This window comes from Gorilla gorilla, chromosome 11 (genome assembly GCF_029281585.2).
Source record: "Gorilla gorilla gorilla isolate KB3781 chromosome 11, NHGRI_mGorGor1-v2.1_pri, whole genome shotgun sequence".
Classification (NCBI taxonomy): Eukaryota; Metazoa; Chordata; class Mammalia; order Primates; family Hominidae; genus Gorilla; species Gorilla gorilla.
This window is the reverse complement of record NC_073235.2, coordinates 104,496,137-104,508,117: the sequence shown is the minus strand read 5'-3', so window position 1 is coordinate 104,508,117 and position 11,981 is coordinate 104,496,137. Positions and strand designations below refer to the sequence as shown.

The following is an 11,981-nucleotide window of genomic DNA, read 5'->3' as shown; positions in this document are numbered from 1 at the left end:
AAGGAGTTACTTAACTTCACTGGGCCTCAGTCTCCTCTTTTGTGAAATGGAAGTCATAAATTAATAATAATAGTACTTACTTCAAGGAGTTGTATAAAGTTGTCCATGTACTCTGATTTATTCAAGTAATTAATAAAAATATTTGACCAGAATAGGACTCAAGACTGAACCCTGTAGCACACCACGGCTGGCCTTTCTCTGGGTTAAATAAACACCATGATTTGAGTACATATATCTGCTCCATCACCCAGCCTACACTGTGTCATCTTTCAGGTATAGCTGGACAGTCTTTGTCAAATGCCTTACTAAAATCAGATACTTACTCAGGCAGGTTGATTTGGGCTACCCATGTGTCTTTTTCCTTTTTCCATCTCAGACATTGGGGGATAGTTACTATTTTGTAATTCTCTCTTAATTAGTTCCTCCTTGCTCTTCCAAAGAATATACAGAGGTCTCTGGTTTCTAGGCTGCTACATTTCCTGAGATGATCCCTGGACAGAAGCGATTTGAGTTTCCCTGGCTTCTTTTAGAAGGAGTCATTGTATAAAACAGCACACGTGTTAGCTAAGACAGATCTCTCATTTTGCTTGAGGTGTGTGTGTGTGTGTGTGTGTGTGTGGTGGTGCAACAGGGCTTAAATTACATCTTTGGAACTCTGCTCCCAACTACTTATTCAATATCTCCACCATCAAACCAGCGCTTAGATTCCCCATCACTGTTGCCATCATCACAGACAATTAAGATTCAGTAGAAGGAGATAGCCTGAAATTCATTTCTAATCAGCAGCCAAATCCAAACTTCTAAAATATGGGTTGGGTGGTAATACGTTCTGATAATCCAGTTTAGTGAAGGAGGAAGTGCCCCCTACAAAATAATAATAAATAGTCCTCAGGAAGTCCTTTTGTTAACAATGTTATCCAAGAAACCATCTTTTTCTAAACTTTAGGCTAGTTTTCTCCTTGCCACAGAAATCCTTTTGTTGGGAGAAATTGTAAGTGAACACAGGAGTGGCAGGTCTCTGTAAGCACCAGCTCTGTCTCCAGATTCTTTTAAATTGTCAGTCTCTTATCTGTCTTTTTGGGAAATCAACCTTCTGGCCCAGGAATCTCTTAACAAATCCCAAAATGAATGAACTTATTCAGAAGCCCTCTCCTTAGACTTAGTTTATGTCCAGTTTTTAAAAATCAATCACTTAAATTCTATGCAAATGACAATAGCAATAACCTTCCACTGAATTTTCTTCCACTATTATGTACTATTGCCTTGAACACCATATTTAAACTATTCCAGGTCATAGGCGAGGACATAAAACCCCTTGTTCAGTATGGAGTTAGATTTGAAGCTTCTTAGTAAGCTGAAGCAAATGAAAACCGAAACTGCAGAAATACAGCCCTGGAAGTGAATGAAAAATAAACACAATCAAAATAATGAACAACAGAGTATTGATGAAGGAAAATCAGTTAAACATTGCAAAGTTATTGATGGCATTATATATATTGATAGAAAAGGTAATGATAAAACATAAGGGAGGCAGCATCTTAACCCTGGTTATAAGAACTAAGAAAGCTTTGCAAATAATCAAAATCTATCTCCAGATGGCTTCTATAAGCGATCATTGTAACTCACCACCACCAACTGCTCAAAACATGCCAAGCTTTGAAAGAATATGTGTAAAGCCCTTACTGTAGTGCCTGGTGTGTGGTATCTATCCAGTAAATTTTAGTTGCCCTCTATTTCTCTGTTGTAGACATCAGTAAACATTTTTTCCCTGCCTGAAACCGACATTTTGAAGCTCTTTCAAGAATTTTAATTTTGAGGCATTGCTGCCAGTTACGAAGTCCTAATACGCCAATTTACATTTTTGACTCTCCTGAAAAGTGAATATTTTAACATAAATTCAATTCACTGGAAAAGATTTACAGGCCCCAAGTGTCCATGTGATTACTGCTTTTAGTCTCTTTAACTCTAGCACTCTAGATTTTGCTGATCCCAAGCCATTTATTAAACAGTTTAATTGCTCTAGCTTTTCCCTCTTGTGGCTCATCCCAGTTTTATCTCCTTACATTCGTACCAAGGCCTAGGGACATCATGAGCTTACTCCAGCAGAGGCAAAATCTGCCTTCTCCCTTCTTCAATTGCTGGCGCAGGCCACAAGCTTGACATGCTGCATTTAATTGATTTTCTATTGTGACCAATTTATGTCTACAGGTAACAATTCTTTGTGGAAGGTCACTGTAGATCAGAAAGGCAAGGTTATCTCCCTACCTTCCAGCTGCTTAAGAAAATAAAATAACAACAATAGAAATAATAATAATGTTAATGGAGCACCACCATCTGAGCCCATTTCCATTAGTATCTTTGATAATTTTATGAAGGGTAAGCCCTCCACTTCACAGAATGCAGCTAAAGTTCATTCTGTCCTTATAACTAGCAGGTTTAAAATAATTATACAGTAAAAGCTCTGCTCTAGGGAATATTTTGCTTGGGAAATACCATATTATATCACCAATTGTAATTCTAAATGTATATTGTCAAAATACAAACTTAGATATTTCATAAAATGCTCTGAGGATCAGCTATAATTTTAAACTTTCCTGCTCTTTGAAGACAAGACAATGATCTTAGAAGAGCCAGGAAGCTGATATCTTTAATGTGTATATGCCTTTAAATCGTGACAGCCAAAGATAGAGATCAAAAGAAAGAATGAAGAGTGAATCCAGCCATGTGAGTGATATTGTTGGGGGGTGTGTAGGGAGATGCCGGTGGTTACCATCTAGGCCCCTGGGAAGCATGGCCAAGCTGTGGTTGTCAAATGGGTGGCCAAATCATAGGATAATGCTTGTGGTTTGGAATATAGCCAGGGTCACCTAAAGGGTGGGCAGGCTGGCTGGCAGGCTCTGCATGTGGGCTCTACCTTGATTCCTCTATCTTGTTTGCTGTCACATCTACCACCATGGAAGCCCCAGTATGGGAAGTGCTCTTGAGACATCTATAGGGTTGTCTATACTACGGTGACTTTTGGAGTTGTCCCACCTGGCTTCCTGTGCCTGCTAGCAGTACTCATTTAAGGGTATGGTGGGTTTGGGAAAATCCTTCACAGCACCCCTTCCTCCTCAAGATTACCCTGGAAGGTAATTTGTGCCACAAAAGTGACCAACCATCCTGGTTTACCCAGGACTGCACCAATTCTAGTACTGAGCATCCTACATCCAGGAAACCCCTTGGTTTTGGGGAAAACTTTGTTTGTTACCCTTACCAGGACAAAATTTTGCCCTCAGTTGACAGTGAGAATTCCCTAGTTAACGGAAAACAGTTGTTTTCAATTTGCAAAAGTTGCACCTTAGAGTCTATACAAACAGATTTCCAGCTGGGCACTGTGCCTCACGCCTGTAATCCCAGCACTTGGGAGGCTGACGCACCAGGAGTGCAGTGGTGCGATCTTGGCGCACTGCAACCTCTGCCTCCCTTCGTCCCACCTGTGTCAGCTGAAGATCTCACACCGATGAGGAAGCATGGAAGTTCTGTCTTAGGAGCTTTATCCCTGCTCCGGGAGTGGAAGAGAAAGGCAATGCATGTAATTATTTTCTTTGCCCAGCCCAGGCAATGGAGGCCTGAAGAGGCAAGGCCACCTGTCCTAGAGCTGGGGAGGAAGAACTAGAAACAGCACAGAGGTGCTCTGAATCCCTGAGCAATGTCCTCTCCACCCGGCACCAATTGCTTTTCAATTTGTTCCATAAGGAACCTCACTGTTGCTACCACTTACCTGGAAGAACCTTGGTGATCTCGCCCTTTCTTTTCACCAGCATTTGCTAAACTGGGCTGGGTGGTGACCTTTCTGGTAGGAGGCCTAAAGGTCACACATTTCTGGCTTTAGCCTCACTCCTGAAACTGTAAACAAGGACTCCTCTGTAGGAATGAAAAGAGAGAAGCACCAATATGTTATTTCCTGGGATCTTTTGTGGTATATTTTTGTCTGTTGTAATATTTGCCACCTGAAGAAATGTCAAAACATGAGCCAGACTTATTTACTAATAATTCATACTGACTCATAGATGACTCACTTTACTGAATCCAATAGTTGGCAAGTTCCTTCTATTTAATTCAATTTAATGCATATTTACCAAGTGAACACTTGTGCAAGGCAGTATGCTACTTGTTGAAGATGATAAAAATAGGAATAAAACTGGGAGGGACACACACATACACATACAAAGAAGGACCAAAAGTGAGGCACAAACAAAGGATTATGATAACCTCTCCCTCCAAGTCTATGGAGCACAAACAGCATAGACAAGGTGCCCTTTGAGACCTGAAGGATTACTATGCCCTCAATAGTGAAGGACTGCCAAGGAGGATATTCCCGGTTGAGCGATCAGCATGAGCAAAGATATGAAGGAAGAAAAGTGTTTGAGGGAACTGCAAGTCATCTTGCGTGGTTAGAACAAGACAGACTGGGAGATAAAGTTGGAAAAATAGTTGGAACCAGATGGTGAAGGGAACTAATATCATGTCAAGGAGTCCGGACGTTAGAGGGTGATGTTCGAGAGTGATAGGCAATGAGCATCACGTTGGGCTAGATATGTTTTAGAAAGTTTCCAATTTTGTTAGATACATTAGGCAACCTTTTTTTTTTTCTTTTTTTGAGACTGAGTCTCACTCTGTGGCCCAGGCTGGAGTGCAGTGGGGTGATCTCGGCTCACTGCAGCCTCCACTTCCTGGGTTCAAGTGATTCTCCTGCCTCAGCCTCGCAGTAGCTGGGACTACAGGCAAGCATCACCACATCTGGCTAATTTTTGTATTTTTAATGGAGACAAGGTTTCACCATGTTGGCCAGGCTGGTCTTGAACTCCTGACCTCAGGTGATCCACCTGCCTCAGCCTCCCAAAGTGCTGGGATTATAGGCATGAGCCTCGGGGCCTGGCTGGCAATCTATTTATATAGACTCTAAGGTGCAACTTTTGCAAATTGAGAAAAAAAAACTATTTGAAAATATATATACTACCTTTGATGTCCAAATCAGGTATTTGGTTGGCTCAGAATACTGGCAGTTCGCATTTTCCCAAGTGCCTGTGTTTGTTAAGTGCTTGCTACTCCTGAATGCTCACTACACTAAAGCTACAAGCCAATTCCTCCAAAAGTTGACATTGCAAGGGGCTTATCTGAAAAGTAGGGAAAACAAAACTTCCTGGCAGATTGCTGTAAGTTTAAAGAAGATAATATATGCAAAACACCTTGTGTTAGTTTCTGATACACAATATGTTTTTAATAAATGGTAGCCATTGTTACAAGTATTAGCACAGATAACTGAGAAAAATAGCAAGAGGCAGCAGCCACATTGTCACCAAAGCACATCTGCAAAATTTGCTCAGGGCCCCTTTCCACTTGGGCATTGCTTTTCCCAGGTTCACAATTTGCATAAATCTGGGGTGCTCAAAATATCTCACAATTTAACAAAAAGAGAGGCTTCTGTTATTAGTGCACCAAAAGCATAAAATGCCTTAAATAATATTGTTTGCTGGAAGCTGCTCACACCCAAAGGGAAGAAATAAACTTGCCAGCTCTGCCTCGCCTGGCCTAAACTTCTGCCCTTAAATGCTGTGGGTAATCTGGGGTCTCGTTGTCTTGTACTTGGAATCGCATATTCCAAATAGGCTGGAAAGGGGAGCCATCATACCATTTGTTGATATGCATAAGACATTTTCACACGGACATTACAATATGCAATTTTGTATTCTACTTTCTATTAGATCTTGTCATAGCATAGACAGTTAAATGGCTAAAATAAACAGTGCGTATACTTTACCAATTATTCTCAAATCAACTCAAATCCAAACCATTTGGGGAACTTCTCTCGGGGAGAAGTATCCTCTTGCCTTGGGGACAGTGGCATGAAAAGCTGGGATTTCCCTCCGGCTTCCTTGCCCCTCAAAAGCAGCAGCTCCTCAAAAGCAGGGAGGGAGGGAGAGAGAGAGAGACACTATCTGGCAGAACATGCTGGGAAGGCAACTGGTTAATCAAAAGGATTCCAATTTGGCTGTGGACTGCCAGACTCTCCTTCCCAACTCATAGAAAAAGAAAAAGGAGGAAGAAAGAAAGAAAGGGAAATAAAAAACGAAAAAAGCTGCAGCGTGGCTCTCCTTCAGCAATCTCACAAATGCAAAACCTTCCACTCTGGTGACTCCTCATTAGCTTCCCGAGGCTGACAGCATAATTATCGCAGCTGCTTCACTCTTAGAATAAATAAATATGAAAGCGGGTGTTTAAAAATTTTTTGAGAAGGGAAATTCAGTCATCTAGACAGTCGGCAGGACAAGTTTATTTAAAACTTTTAGATTCTTATGTATTTAGATCATTTCGGAACGAGATAATGAGATAGTTGTCTTTTTAGTCTAATTGAGTTCCTAAGCTCATGGCTGTTGGCTGTCACCCCTTTCAAACTTTGCTTTAACTTTCCTTCCTTTAGAAATCTGATCCTGGTGTCTCCATTTACTCTTCCTGGGCTGATAACCTGAAGGCTCAGTGCACTGGAGTGCAGAAAGCGACTTAATGGGATTGAGGGGCTAAATAACCTTTCACAGGAAACAAGATAATCAAATCTCTTTTACTTGCCCATAATGGCTAAAAGAGAAAGCACAAGCAAAAAAAAAAAAAAAAAGGTTGAAAATTAAGCTATCATTTCAAAATGTCTTGTAATCTTCCGTGTCACGTGGGTTTTGCACTACTCTCCCACATCATCAATCCATCAGCTGGAGATGTTTAGTGCATTCAATTATTCAAAGTGCACACATCCTCGTGATTATGTGGTAATTTTAGCTCATGTGTATGTATGGAGAATTCATATCTTCAAAGCCCAGAGGATCACACAGCACTTTAAATTGAAGTTGCTAACTAACACGAAGTGCACTTAAAACTCTGACTAGGGGCACAATACACATACATTTCTGATTAAAGCAGATGATCTTTGCTTTTAAAATTAATTATGCCTATTTATTTTTTCCTTTCCCTCCCGCCCTTCATTCTCCCAGGACCAAATTTATATGAACCCTTGCATTCGGTGAGTTAGAAGCATTATAAAAATAAATATTCTGTCAATCTGGGGTAAAGAAAACTAGTGTTAACCCATCGTGCAGATGGAGAAACTGAGGTTTATTACAGCCAAAACACATTATGTTGGGAAACAAAAAAGAAGAAAACTCAGGTCCTTTAACTCTCAATCCACAGCTCAGACTGCCTGTGCCATTTTGTTTTAACTTATTCTTTTAAACAACTAAGACAATATAACATCAGTTTAAAGAAAGCTCTGAGAAAGGAAAAGAAATGACCTACAACCCCCCTAAACTAGAATAGCATTTTTATTTTGTACACTACCTTTCAGTTTTGTTCATGTGCATATTAATTTTCAGAGGTACATTATAATATGCAATTTTGTATTCTAGTTTCTTATAGATCATGTTATAGCATAAGAACTTTCATAATATCACACACTTCTATTAATGATCATTTAAAATGGTTACATAGTACTGTATGTTGAGTCAATATACCAACATTTGTCCAGTTGTTTCTCTGGTGTTTAACAGTTACATTGCTTCTTTTTATTTAAAAAATTGTAAAACATTATAAACAACACTGCAATGAACATTTTCATTAATCTAGGTTTTAGGGTTTTTCCCCCTATTCAATTATTTCTTTGGATAATTTCCAGGAACAAAGGTATAGGGTATAAGAGTATGATCATTTTTATGGCTCCCGATATGCATGCTATAACACTTTGCAAAAGTTTCAATACCATCAGCAGAGAATCATTTTACCACAATCTCATCAACACTGGGAGCTATTAGGTTACAGGAAAAAACAACTAATTTGACGGTAATTTGTATTTTTTTAATCCCTAGTAAAGCAGTCGATTTGTTCCATGTGTTGCTGTGCTCTTTTTGTTTCCTCTTGCATAAATTGCTATTTTATGCCTTCAACTCATTTTCCACTGGATTCCTTGATGTTTTCTTATAAAACTGAATGAGTTACAGGTGAAACAAAAACATTTATCACCATCGATTATGAAATCTTGGCCAGACAAGGTGACTCACGCCTGTAATCCCAGTACTTTGGGAGGCCAAGGCAGGTGGATCACCTGAGGTCAGGAGTTTGAGACCAGTCTGGCCAACATGGTGAAACACTGTCTCACTAAAAATACAAAAATTAGCCAGGCGTGGCGGCACAGGCAGGTAATCCCAGCTACGCGGGAGGCTGAGGCAGGAGAATTTCTTGAACCTGGGACATGGAGATTGCAGTGAGCCAAGATCATGCCATTGCACTTCAGCCTGGGCGACAAGAGCAAAACTCCATCTCAAAAAAAAAAAAAATCTTAAAACCCAAGGCTGATTGCATATATTATTATAAGAAAAGAAAAGAAAATAAACTACAGTAAGATGGCATTGAGGAAGAAGTTGGTCCTGGGGTGTAAATCTCTATTCAACATAAATTGAGCCCTCTTAATTGTGAGATATTAAACACGCTACCTGGAGACATGTGGAATCTTTCCCAGAAAAGCTTTAAAATAAACAGAGTACATGAGAGAGTGGGAGGAGCACAGAACTGGGCATCAAGATCTTGGTTCTAATCTTGATTTTGCAGCTAAGTTCCTATGTGATCTTTAGCAAGAACAATGAATAGTAGGAAAGCAGTAGCTTTTAGGAGTCAGATTTGAAGTAAAATCTTGGCTCTACAACTTTCTAGCTGTGTGACTTCAAGCAATTAGCCTACCTGACTTCCAGCTGTCTAATCTGTAATATGAGGATAACAATTCCAGCCTCACCAATTAGTACATAGATTGATAACTTATATAAAGCATATAGATGTCCAATAAAAGGCAGGTATGATTATTCTTCCCCGGGCATCAGTGATTCAGCTATATAATGAAGGTATGGAATAAGTAGTCTTTAAGATCCTTTATAAATAACTCTTTTCTGAATTATTTATCTTTACTTGGAGACTCAGCCATGAACGTAACAAATTTAACCAACTTAAGGGCTTGGTAGGGCTGAGGGACTTGGTTTTCCCAGACTTCTCCCAGCAACACAATGCTATGCAACCCCATAAACCACGTCTCAACCCAGTATCTCCTCTAACGTATTGAAATGGATGGAGAACAACTTTGTGCATAGAAGGTGAGGAAGTGTGTTATGGAGGACGTCTCCAAATTCGCTTCTTAAGGGCTGATTAATGGAGGATTTAAAAGGTGGACAGATTGGTCTGAGTTACGTTACAAACTCCTAGAAGTAGCATAGAGTCAAGAGGATGGCTGAGAATCTTCCTTCCCTCTTTTCCAACATCCCCAGCCCCTGAAACCTGGCCTCATAGAATGACAAAATATTCTGGTTCAACTTTGAATAGAATACACAATAAAACCAATAAACAGAATAGGTTTGAAATTACGTGGAGGCATTCAGAGTGAAACTAAGCTTGATTAGTACATGTTAAAGAATGTTTAAATTGTTGCAAAAAGGCATACGATGGTAAGAAAAACTACAATGGTATATGAGTTAAGACTGAGCCACTATGATTAAAAAGAAGACAACTTCAGAATGATCTTAGATGGTATTGAGAGGAACATGACATTCCTTTGCCCGTATGCCCTTCCTCCCCAATCATCCAGACCCATCATCTTTCAAGGCCCACTCACAAAATCATCGTGGATCCCCACAGCTGGAGTTAATCTCACCTCCTTCAAACACTTAGAGCACTTTATTTGTTTACTTGATCTGCAGCTGTTTATATACTTGTCTTATTTCCTAAAGGACTGTAAGCTCTTTGAGGACAGGGTCTATGACTAATTCATTTTTGTATCCTTCAATATCACACCTCATGGACACTCAGTAAACCTCCAATGAATGAATGGAACATGATTCTCCCACCACGCAAGGAATTTGAGTCTATGCTGCCTCCATATTCTCAGAGATAAGCAAAATAATTGGAACAGATTCAGAAGAGAACAATAAAACAAAATGACTAAAAAGTGGGAGAAACAGAATTTGTATTCGGAAACAAAGGTTAAAGGAATTCAGCCTAAAGTGGCCTTTGGGAAGTGATATCATAGGGACCTTCCAATATATTAAGGAGATAACACTCAAAGAAGGCCTGAAGTTATTTTATTGAACCAAAACAAAACACGACTCAGATTTTAACAGGGCAATGAGGCATGCTGAAGAACTTTCGGAGTATAGATATCGGGATGGTGTGATCAAAGGTAGAGGTAAATGCCATGCTTTCTTCCATCCCTATGTGTATATAAGTATACTCTAACAATGGGGGCTGTGGTACAGCATTTTTGCAAAATTACTTGTGAAACAATTGCAAGCTTTTAAGATTTTCTCCCCCTAAGATGCTAAAACCCGTTTTAAAGGAGAAGGGGATTTAGTCCAGGAAGGAATGGGAGACTCAAGTATGAGACTTGGCTAGCAAGCAAAATGGGGCCAACCCAGAGAGAGAGAGAGAGAAAGAGAGACAGCCTTTGATGTCCTGACGATCAAGGACCATGGCTTAAAGACCAGACTCTTAAATCACGTGTCATTTACTGCCTCAGATAAAAAATACTTTTCTGGATCAGTGTCTGTAGTTCAAAATGGCTAGTTTCCAAAATCAGTCTTAACTTTCCAAGGGTAACATTTGGAAGGTTTCCTGCAAGAACAGAGCGGAGCCAGTTTTAAGAAGGGGCAGCTTAATGATTTTCTACTACCCCCACCCCCAAATCATTAAACAGTGTTCCTTTCCCAGAGCCCAAGTTCATGCTGAGGGCAAAGGGAATTAAGTGAAGAAGCTGAACCTGCAGCTAAGATTAGACAGTTGCCAAGGGCCTAATTTTAGGTCCTAGCTGCTCCAGCTGACGTCCTGCCCTGCTGGCTCAGCCACGAGGACCACAAGTGTGGCCGTAAGCCGGTGTCTGAGTGGGAAGAGCGACTCCCTGGCCATCTGCAAAAGCAATTAGCTTGCTGTTGGCTGTGTTTTGAGAGGGACTACCAATAATTTCTCCTTCAACAAGTGTTTCTTCAGGTGTTCACGAGTCAATAACGGAAAATGTCAGAACTTGGCAGAAGTTCCCACGTGCTTGCCATTCTAATATTCACACTTTTCCACTTCAGGTGCTGTCCAAAAGGAAACTAATCCTGGAATTCCTGGTTTTCATGGCAAATAACCCCCTGATAAATGCCCTTTGGCTCTAAGCGTACTGCCACAACCTAGGGAAAGCATTGTTCGAGACTTCTCAGCATCATGAAAATAGAGATGGACTGGAACAATTCTTTCATTTTGTGTGGAATTTCTATGCCGCTCCTACACTGAGATTTAGGCTGTCCTTCCACTCTCCACATATTTCCCAGTCCCAGGCTTTATGCTTTAATTGTCTTCTTTAGAGGGCAGACAATAAGAGCTGGCATCTTCCAGATCAAAGGGGAAACAGAATATATTTTAAAGTGACAACTCTGTTATCCTGCAACCAGAATAAAACCAGAATAATAAAATGATATAAATATAAGCCCCTAAATAATTTTATACTGAAATGCCACCAGAGAGCAAAATTTCTTGCATAATGATGGCAGAGAAACTCTCCTTACAAATCACTCAGAAGAGCATGCCGATTTTTGCACAATTCTCATGCCTGGGGCAGCCCTCCTCAGGGATGGAGTTTCTATGTCCCTGCAGATTGGGAACTGTGATTACCCACTGGTGTGCTCTGTCTGCAAAGGAGGCTGTTAATAAAGGCTCATTGCCAGGGGCAATGAAAAAGCAGGCTGGCACTGCCAGGCCAAGGACTGCATCTCTTAGTAGATAATGTGCTGGTGGTGAGAGCCACTGTCACGAAGGTGCACAAACCAGCCCTGGCTGCTTCTGTCTCTTCCTCTATTTTTCTTTCCTGGTAGCTTTGCTTTTTCTATCTACTTGTCCATCTGTCTATATACATATTTCTGCACACCCACCACCCTGTCACA

At 40.4% G+C, this 11,981-nt stretch overlaps 1 protein-coding gene across 3 annotated transcripts in view; it reads right to left on the bottom strand.

Annotated features, from left to right (window-relative positions):
- Nucleotides 1–1,148: 1,148 nt before the first annotated feature.
- The window catches only part of CDK15 (cyclin dependent kinase 15), an 87,185-nt gene continuing 76,352 nt past the window's right edge, over nt 1,149–11,981 (bottom strand). The window contains exons 13-14 of one of the 3 annotated variants that reach the window (XR_010129674.1): nt 3,764–3,906; nt 1,149–1,392 (exon numbers count right to left, since the gene is read on the bottom strand). Coding sequence is in view for 2 of the 3 variants with exons in the window: in XM_063695097.1 (XP_063551167.1) it covers nt 3,848–3,906 (59 nt within the window). In the remaining variant the exon portion in view is untranslated. Of the gene's footprint in view, nt 1,393–1,577; nt 3,907–5,237; nt 6,231–11,981 lie in introns of those variants that run through there. The other 2 variants (XM_063695097.1, XM_004033061.4) reach the window with 2 other exon arrangements.